The 9,393-nt window shown below is 54.2% G+C and overlaps 1 protein-coding gene across 3 annotated transcripts; it reads left to right on the forward strand.

Moving 5' to 3' along the window:
• The first annotated feature begins 1,179 nt into the window (after window positions 1-1,179).
• On the forward strand, window positions 1,180-8,324 carry Bmp4 (bone morphogenetic protein 4). 3 transcript variants are annotated; one of them, XM_070033092.1, is made up of 4 exons: window positions 1,180-1,286; window positions 4,569-4,693; window positions 5,882-6,208; window positions 7,319-8,324. In XM_070033092.1, exons 1-4 carry the CDS (start codon window positions 1,225-1,227, stop codon window positions 8,173-8,175), a joined length of 1,371 nt encoding a protein of 456 aa, XP_069889193.1. In that variant the 5' UTR covers window positions 1,180-1,224; the 3' UTR covers window positions 8,176-8,324. The 3 variants fall into 3 exon arrangements, with proteins under 3 accessions (XP_069889193.1, XP_069889182.1, XP_069889185.1); XM_070033081.1 differs by lacking the exon at window positions 1,180-1,286 and having other exon boundaries at window positions 5,829-6,208; XM_070033084.1 differs by lacking the exons at window positions 1,180-1,286; window positions 4,569-4,693 and adding an exon at window positions 5,348-5,572 and having other exon boundaries at window positions 5,829-6,208.
• The last annotated feature ends 1,069 nt before the right edge of the window (window positions 8,325-9,393 follow it).

The raw sequence follows: 9,393 nt of genomic DNA on the forward strand, positions 1-9,393 counted from the left end.
CCTTTGTGTGTGTGTGTGTGTGTGTGTGTGTGTGTGTGTGTATGCATGCACGTGTGTGCCTGCTGTAGGGCTTGAATTCAAGGCTTGGATGCTTTCCCTTGGCTTTTTCAAAAGGCAAATGCTCTACCACTTCAGCCACAGCTCCAGTTTCAGATTTTGGGTAGTTAATTGGGGATGACTCTTTCCTGCCTGGTCTGGCTTCAAACTGAAATCCTCAGTTCTCAGCTTCTTGAGTAGCTTGGATTTTAGGCCTGAGCCACCAGTACCTGCCTGGCTGGTTGTTATTTTGGAAGATCAACTTGTTGAGATGGTGAGGAATTCTTAGGTACACCACAAACACAGAGACAACAGTGACAAAAATAACTGCCATGGAAGTGCTTGAGAGAGCTTTTTCACACACACACACACACACACACACACACACACACACACACACACACACACACACACACACACACACACACTTTTCTAACTGTAAAAGCATGGCCCAGCCTGTCTGCCAGTCATTTCTGTCCTCTACAAAGGTTAGGCTGGGGAGAAGGGAAGGAAGCACATCAGATGGGTGGAGTTACTGAGGGATACCACTGAGTTAGCTGTTCTGTAAAAAGCAAGCAAAAAGATGTTTTAAGAAGGAAAGACACCTTTTAGGAGCTCATCTGGGGTGCACAGCCTGTTTCCCAACGTTTGGGAATCCTTTAACAGTTTATGGAAGGCCACCCTTTAAACCAATCCAACAGCTCCTTTCTCCATAACCTGATTTTAGAGGTGTTTCATTATCTCTAATTACTCGGGGTAAATGGTGATTACTCAGTGTTTTAATCATCAGTTTGGGCAGCAGTTACTCTAAACTCAGGGAAGCCCAGACTCCCATGGGTATTTTTGGAAGGTTCAGCGACTAGTCGGTGCATGCTTTTTTAGTACCTCTGCACGTGGTGCGCAGGTGAGCCCGGGCTGCCTCCACCGGGCTGGCGGTGGAGAGGTCCCAGCCCAGGCTGCCTCGGCAGGCTGGCTGGGACGCAGTGAGAGCTTCCGGGACCTGGGCCTGCCAGGCAAGGCGAGGCCCGGCGGCTGGATGGGAGGATGTGGGCGGGGCTCCCATCTCCAGAAAGGGAGGCGAGTGAGGGAGGAGGGCAGAAGGGAGGGGCTGCTGGGGAAGAGGAGGAGGAAGGAAAGAAAGAAAGAAAGAGAGAAAGAGAGAGTGAGGGAAAGAGAAGGAAGGAGTAGATGCGGAGGGCAGAGGGTAGGAAGGAGAGGAGCGCGGAGCGCAGAGCCGGCCCGGAAACTAGGTGTGTTGGGGCATCCGAGCCGAGGGGACCAGAGCCTGGGACGCCACTGAGGCCCGGCCTGACTAACTTGCCCGTGTCCCTGATGGGATTCCTGTCCGAGCCGTCTCGAGCCTGCAGCGACCCATTCCCCGGCCCTCGCCCAGGTTTCCCGGAGCTGCTGCTGGCGAGCCCGCTACCGCTGGGATCTATGGTGAGCGAGACTACCTGACCACCCGCACCAGTCCCGAGACGCATCCTTAGGGGAAGAAGTTGGGGGGAGAGGGATTAGTCTACAACTGGGGGGAAAAGGTGGCCCATTTTCTCCCCAGTAGCGCTATGGGAGGTGGGGGATACTGGCTCTGAAAGACCCCTCCAGATCGCCTACTACTGCCTCCTCTATCAAACCTTTTTGGTCCGATGGCCCCGGACGAGTTCCACTTTGGGAAGGCGCAGAAACACGAGAGGCGGAAAGGAGGGGAAGTCCTTGGCCAAAGACTTGTGGGGCTGAACACATTGCCCGTGGGCTGGAGGTGGCGATCTCCTGGACGGGAAAAGCAGGAGAGGGAGGGAGTAGGCTCTGAGTTCTGTACAGAGGGAGGGGGCAGAGGGACCGCCACTTAGAGAGAGCACTTGGCTAGCGCTGGCTCCGCGGCCGAGCGCGCAGTCCTGCTGCGGTCCTGCCCAGCGCGCGCGCCGCTCGCGGGGCTACGTCGAGGGCTGGCTTTGCACCCTTGGGTCTTGTGAACCACAGCTGCAGAACGCGCCTTCTCCACGACCTATTTTCTTGGACTTGGGGGGGGGCGGGGGGGCACCCAAGGACCGTCCTCTTTTATCATTTCATGGTGCAAGGTTCTAGGTACAATGGTTAGGATGCCGGGGATATCCAGTGGCCCTTTTCGGTTGAGTTGTATCCTACTGGGAGTCGCTATGCGGGACGCGGCTCTGCCAGGCCCTCCCGGCTCAGAACCGACGTGAAACAGGGTCTTGGGATCGCCGCGACCCCGCACACCTCTTCCCGCAAAGGGCTTCTGACGCCCTATGGGACACCGCATGGGTAGAGGGTTTGCGTCGCGCTTTATGAGTTGGGGAGATTTGGTGAGATGTTTAAAAGCCCCAATGGTATACATTTGGCACACTGAGGCTACCGCAGTTTAGGGAGAAGGTTTAGGTGGGGGGAAAAGAAGGAGAACCGCCACAAATTGCGTTCCTATCCCCTAAGAAAAGTGCCTTTTGGGCTTTCGTCTTTTTAACTTAAAAAGTCTGGCAAGGAAAACGTGCTTAGAGATGAATCCTAGTGACTCGGAAATCGAAACACCATCCTCGACGACTCCCCCCCCCCCACACCATCCCCCAGTCACTGGATTTTTAACGCTGGCGAACCCTCCCGCCACCGACCGCCCGGGGAGACTGGGAAGCTCAGCTTTGTCCCGGCTCCCCGGCGTGCGCTCCTCTCCATGTTTCCCCGCTCCGCGTGCACCGGCGCGCCTCCGTCTCCCTTTCTCACTTTGGAGGGGTCCCCAAGTTTATATTTTCCTCCGATATTATTTTGTTTTTCTATAGGATTCTTGGCTTTACACACACACACACATACACACACACACACACACACACACACACACACACACACACACACACACACACAGTTTGCGTTCTCCAGCCCTTTCCCACTTCTCCCCCACGGTGGCGCGGGTTAGGAAAGCGGCTCTGGGTCGGCTCGGACCGACCGTCGCGCAGGGGCGCCCGAGGCCTCCGCACCTGGGTCTGCGGGTCTCGGGTGGCGTCGGCCACGAAGGAGGGTAGAACGGATCCATCCTTTACCAAGCCTCTGCCTCCGTGGCTTCCCGCAAGCGTCCGGAAAGGAAAGGGAGGCTGGATGGGATGGGTTCTGGGCGGGAATCCTGGGGATCGAGTTCCCCGGAGCGATTTGGAGCTAAGACCCAGGCTGAACGCAGAGCTAGCTGCCCCTGCTCAGGTTTTGGAACAGGCCTCGGCGATCCACTCGTGCGGCACCTTCCGCGAATGGTCAAGTCACCCAAGTAATTGCTTGAGCTCTGGCTTGATTTAAAAAAAAAAAGTCTCGCAGGCATATTTGCTGCGACGCCGCAGCTGGTGCAAAGGAATAAAGGGGTGTTGGGGAGGGGGGGGAGGAAGTGGCGGGGGCTGGGGGGAGTGGGGTGATGTAAAAAAATAAGTCAAGCCTGGGTTAAAAGAGACTCTGACGCGGAGGTCGAGTGCAGGCCGAAAGCTATTCCCGGTTTTGTGGACTTTGGGGAACGTGTTGGGCCGATCTGGAGTTGTAAACCCCTGGCGACCTTAAGATAGGAAAAATACGATGCGCCCTTTCTTAGGCGACGCCTCTTTCGGAATGTGTCCGGAGTTTGGGGACCTGGCGCCCTCAGCTCCTCCCTGCCTGCAGGGCGACCGGTTTCTCGCGGATTTGCTTTGCTTGGAAGGGGTGGAAGTGGGGTACCCAGCGGCCGATGCCCGGCCAGGATTCTCTGTCTTGGTACCGGAGAAATAACTCTAGAAGCCGCTCCCTCTTAAGTCTCCACATGGACCACAGCCTGGCCTGAGAGTCTCCCTGCTCCCAGCCTCGTTCGTGACACGGTCAGCCACTTAGGGCTGGAAGCTAAATCCGCTGTCCAACTCCTCTGAGCCCTCGCCGGGATTGGCTGCCTGGCCCTGGGAGCAGAGTTTGGCCTCGGGGAGACCCGGGGGAGGAAGTGTCGGGGTGTGCATATGTGTTTGCATATGCGTGTGTGTGTGCGTGCGTGCGCGCGCGCGGGGGTGCTAGGTCCCTCGGCGTTTTCCTTCTCCAGTGCCTCTCGGTGGTGAAGCTCTGGGGCAGTGAAGAGTCGTCCTCCCTCCACCCCCCCCCCCCGCCCCGCACCGACCCCGTCCCCGGGTCCCACTGAAGTGGTGTTGGCGCTGCTTTGCATGGCTCATCCCCTGCCTTGCGCCCCAGACCCTCGGGCTGCAGGCCGCTAGTGCCAGGGTCCGGCCCGGCGCAACGCAGGTAGAGGGGAGCACCGGGTCCCCGGCGCGCGCTGGCGCCCGCGGCGGGGCGCCGGCCCCCGGGACCGGCGGAGCGCGGCGGGGGGACTCCTCCCTGACCGCCGAGACTCGGGCGGCGGGCGCTGGGGTTGGCCTCGCCTGGAGGGGCGGGTCTCGAGTCTGGGCCGGAGTGGGAGGAGGGGTAGGAGGGGAGGGCGGGGCTTCTGCGTCCACGTGATTCCGAGGGGCTGGAAGAAAAACAGAGCCTGTCTGCGCCGGAGTCTCATTATATTCAAATATTCATTTTAGGAGCCATTCCGTAGTGCCATTCCGAGCAACGCGCTGCCGCAGCTTCTCTGAGCCTTTCCAGCAAGTTTGTTCAAGATTGGCTGTCAAGAATCATGGACTGTTATTATATGCCTTGTTTTCTGTCAGTGAGTAGACACCTCTTCCTATCTCCCCCCCCACCCCCCGGGAATTCACTCTGCCCTCCCCATCCCCGGTCCCCGGGGGTCCCTCCCGTCGGATCACCCTTCCAGCGCCCGCGCTCCGCTGTCCCGCAGCGCTGTTGCTCTGCGTTCTAGGCCCCCGAGCCTCGGGTGCTCGAAGCGTGCCGGTTCCTTTTAAAGTGCTGCCCTCTCCGATCTGGTGTGGTTCGGGAAAGTCGGGCTCCTAGGGACTGAAGACGCGAACGGTCCGCAGCCCCGGGTGGTGCTTGGTTAACCCTTCCCTTCCCCTGTCCGGCTGCTGGTCGGCGGAGAGCCCAACGCCTCCGGGGCTTGGGGAACTCTTGTCAAAACGGAGTTGCCTCGGGAACCTTCCAAATGAGAGTTGAGAGCGCGGGCGCGAACTGGTGCTTTTAACTGAGCGTGTCCAACTCGTCGGCCACAAATCAATAAGCCTTAAAGCCACCCCGAGAGCCCTCACCCCCAGCCCCCCCGACTCCTTGCTCGACCCCTGGACCCCGCCGCCCCAGTCTGCGTCCTGTCCCTGCCTCGCTGCGTTCCCTCCCTCCCGCTCCCAAGCAGTTGAAAGTCGTGGAAGTTGGGCTGTGAGGGCGGAGGGAGGAGGGGGGAGGGATGGAGAAAGAGGGGGAAAGGTTGAAGGTCTGAAGTGGAGAGCGGTGGCATTTTAATCCCCCCCCTCCTCCTCGCTTTTTACCACCTCAATGTTAACTGTTTATCCCTGGAGAAGCCACTCTGAGATCACCGGCTCTGATAGCAGCTGAGACAAAAAAGGAAGAAAAAAAAAAAGATTCACAGGATGGAGGCTATCTGATTTGGGGTTATTTGACTGTAAACAAGTTAGACCAAGTAATTACAGGGCGATGGTGACTTTCAAGCCGTGCGTGGCTGCTGCTGCTGCTGCTGCTGCTGCTGCTGCTGCTGGTGATGGTGGCGGTGGTGGTTGGTGGATGCCAGGCAGAAAACACAAACTTGATCTTCCCGGGCCCGGGGTTTCATCCTCACCCTCCATTACCAGCCCTAGACGCAGAGACATCCCCTCCCTTTCTCTCTATTTGTTGGTGTTTATTTATTCTTTAACCCTCCCCCCCCCCCCACTCCCCAGAGACACCATGATTCCTGGTAACCGAATGCTGATGGTCGTTTTATTATGCCAAGTCCTGCTGGGAGGCGAGAGCCATGCTAGTTTGATACCTGAGACCGGGAAGAAAAAAGTCGCCGAGATTCAGGGCCACGCGGGAGGACGCCGCTCCGGGCAGAGCCATGAGCTCCTGCGGGACTTCGAGGCCACACTGCTGCAGATGTTCGGGCTGCGCCGCCGCCCGCAGCCCAGCAAGAGCGCAGTTATTCCGGATTACATGCGGGATCTTTACCGGCTCCAGTCTGGGGAGGAGGAGGAGGAAGAGCAGATCCCGGGCACGGGTTTGGAGTACCCTGAACGCCCCGCCAGCCGAGCCAACACCGTGAGGAGTTTCCACCACGAAGGTCAGTCCCAGCCCCTGGTGGGGGGGGGTAGGGTGGGGAGGTGGGGATGGGGGGGCGGGCAGTGGGGCTGGCTGGGCTGGAGGGGCCATGGAAGCCCCGGGGAAGAGGAGTTCAGGTTACATCAAAGCCTCGAATCCCGGAGGCAGAGGAACAGAGCCACTTACCTCCAAGAATTTCCAGAGCTGCCTCTGAACTTGTTTTCTGGAGACAGAGGGGGAGCTGCTGGCGAGCAGGGTAGCAGGGTAATGGCATGGCTCAGGAGCAGACTCGGGCTAGCCCCAGTGGTGTGTTGCTGCTGTATCAAAGCTTTTTTTTTATTATTTAATTTAAAAAAAATTTTCCCCCTGCCGGGTTTTCTGCCCATTTTGTTCAAAGCACCTACTGAACTTAATATTACAGCTGTGTGTTTGTCAAGGTTTATTCAATAGGGGCCTTGTAATCTGATCTGAATATTTCCTAGCGGATGTTTCTTTTCCAAAGTAAATCTGAGTTATTAATCCACCAGCATCATTACTGTGTTGGAATTTATTCTCCCCTCTGTAACTTGATCAACAAGGCATACTCTGTGTTTCCAAGGTCACTGGGGAAATGTTTAGTAACACACTGGAGAAAGTGGAAGGAGGGCTGGAGGGGTGTGTGTGTGTGTGTGTGTTTGTGTGTGTGTACGTACGTGTGTATGTGTGTACACATGCAAGTGGATTTCCTTCTGCCTCCACTCTGTTGGTCCCTTTTTTTCTTTACAACTACTTGTAAAGAAAACTGTGTACACAAAGCCAAAAGAGGATTTTAAAAAGGGGGAGATTTGAAAAAGGAGTTGACACATGGAAATTATTACACACACATACAGGAGTTTGGGAGATACTTTCTGTCTTTAGTGTTTGACAAATGCTAGTGAAAATTTGCTGCTTCACTAGCTATTCCATTCTCCGCTCCTTCCATTGAAAAAGTCCACTTATGTTCTCCTAATTGAAATACAATATATAAGCAGTTGCCATATATAGCCACATATAACCACTCAGTTGTCCAGTTCAGCTACTTCTTGACTTTCCATCTCTTTCCATGAAAGTTCATGTGCTTTTTCTTTTTCCTTCCCTTCCCAACGGTGCCTAGAACATCTGGAGAGCATCCCAGGGTCCGGCGAGAACTTGGCTTTTCGTTTCCTCTTCAACCTCAGCAGCATCCCGGAAGATGAGGTGGTTTCCTCCGCAGAGCTTCGGCTCTTCCGAGAGCAGGTGGACCAGGGCCCTGATTGGGAGCGAGGCTTCCACCGAATAAACGTTTATGAGGTTATGAAGCCCCCAGAGGAAGTGGTGCCTGGGCACCTCATCACACGACTACTGGACACCAGACTGGTCCACCACAATGTGACACGGTGGGAAACTTTTGATGTGAGCCCTGCGGTCCTTCGCTGGACCCGGGAAAAGCAGCCCAACCACGGGCTGGCTATTGAGGTGATTCACCTCCATCAGACACGGACCTACCAGGGCCAGCATGTCAGGATTAGCCGATCGTTACCTCAAGGAAGTGGGGATTGGGGCCAGCTTCGGCCCCTCCTGGTCACTTTTGGCCATGATGGCCGGGGCCATGCCTTGACCCGACGTCGGAGGGCCAAGCGGAGCTCTAAGCATCACCCACAGCGGTCTAGGAAGAAGAATAAGAACTGCCGGCGCCACTCACTCTATGTGGACTTCAGTGATGTGGGCTGGAATGACTGGATTGTGGCCCCGCCGGGATACCAGGCCTTCTACTGTCATGGAGACTGCCCCTTCCCACTGGCAGACCACCTCAACTCAACCAACCATGCCATCGTGCAGACCTTGGTCAACTCTGTCAATTCCAGTATCCCTAAGGCCTGTTGTGTACCCACTGAACTGAGCGCCATCTCCATGCTGTACCTGGATGAGTATGACAAGGTGGTGCTGAAAAATTATCAGGAGATGGTGGTAGAGGGATGTGGGTGTCGTTGAAGTCCAGTCATTCTGGAGGATAGACAGACAGACACAGACACACACACACACACACCACACACACACACAGACACATACATGTTCCCATCCACCCACCCACCTACCTACACACTACACAGACTGCTTTCTTATAGCTGGACTTTTATCTTTAAAAAAAAAAAAAAGGAAAAAAAAACCCTAGATGTTCACCTTGACCTTATTTATGACTTTACGTGCAAATGTTTTGACCATATTGATCATATATTTTGACAAAATATATTTATAACTACGTATTAAAATAAAAATAAAATGAGTCATTATTTTAAAGGTAAATGATGGCCTTTTTCTCTTCAATCTTGTTTCTTCTGTCCTGTCCCTTTTGAGGGAGGTGGTTTCCTGTTGAGGTAAGACTGGAGTGGACTGGAAGGCAGAAGGTGATAAGTGGAGATGGGCAATTGACTGATGGCAGAGAGAGATGGTAATCGCCAGGATGAATTGTTTTACATTTCTAGTTAATGTTAACAAGGACACAGCATCCTCTCCTATCTGGATGACCCAGTGGGAGAAACAGTGGGATGAAAGGTGTGAGCTGGGCTTCTTGCACAGATCTTTTGGTTCACCTGTTAGAGGTGTGTCACAGCTAAGTAATGTAGAGGTCTGGACTCCAAGAATTGATTCCCACTTATGCTATTTTTTTTTTTAAACTAGAACCTTGAATTTACTAAGTTGGCACTCTACAACTTGAGCCACACCTCTAGCCTTATGTTTTGCTGATTATTTTGGAAATGGAAACTAGTGGATTTTTCTGCATGGATTGACTTTGAATCAAGATTCTTCAGATCTTAGCCTCCTAGAATTACTTATATATGTAAGCCATCAGTTTGGGGCCCACTTTCTTTTATCTTTGAGAGACTACCTCCTATCCAGTGTCTCCAGCTATGACAGGTTGGTGTTAAAGCCATAATGAATTCACAACTCACACACTAATGTTTGTGTTCGCTTCAGTTAAAAAATAATCTTTTGTTTTTCAAGAAGTGGGTTTGATCACCATTTTGATAAAACACATGGTTGGATTCTGCAGTGTTTCTTGGCTATTCTCCTTTGCCCCTTACCACCCCCCTGAAGGTTTCCATCAAATTCAAAATCCCAACAGATTGTGTTGATTTGGGGATAAGGGAGGGGCAGGCAATGAGGCCAGGCAGTGAAGGGTCAGAATGTGTGGGCACTGTGAAGTGTTCT

The sequence above is a fragment of the Dipodomys merriami genome, unplaced genomic scaffold, assembly GCF_024711535.1.
Source record: "Dipodomys merriami isolate MVZ:Mamm:240054 unplaced genomic scaffold, mDipMer1.0.p SCAF_1, whole genome shotgun sequence".
Lineage (NCBI taxonomy): Eukaryota > Metazoa > Chordata > Mammalia > Rodentia > Heteromyidae > Dipodomys > Dipodomys merriami.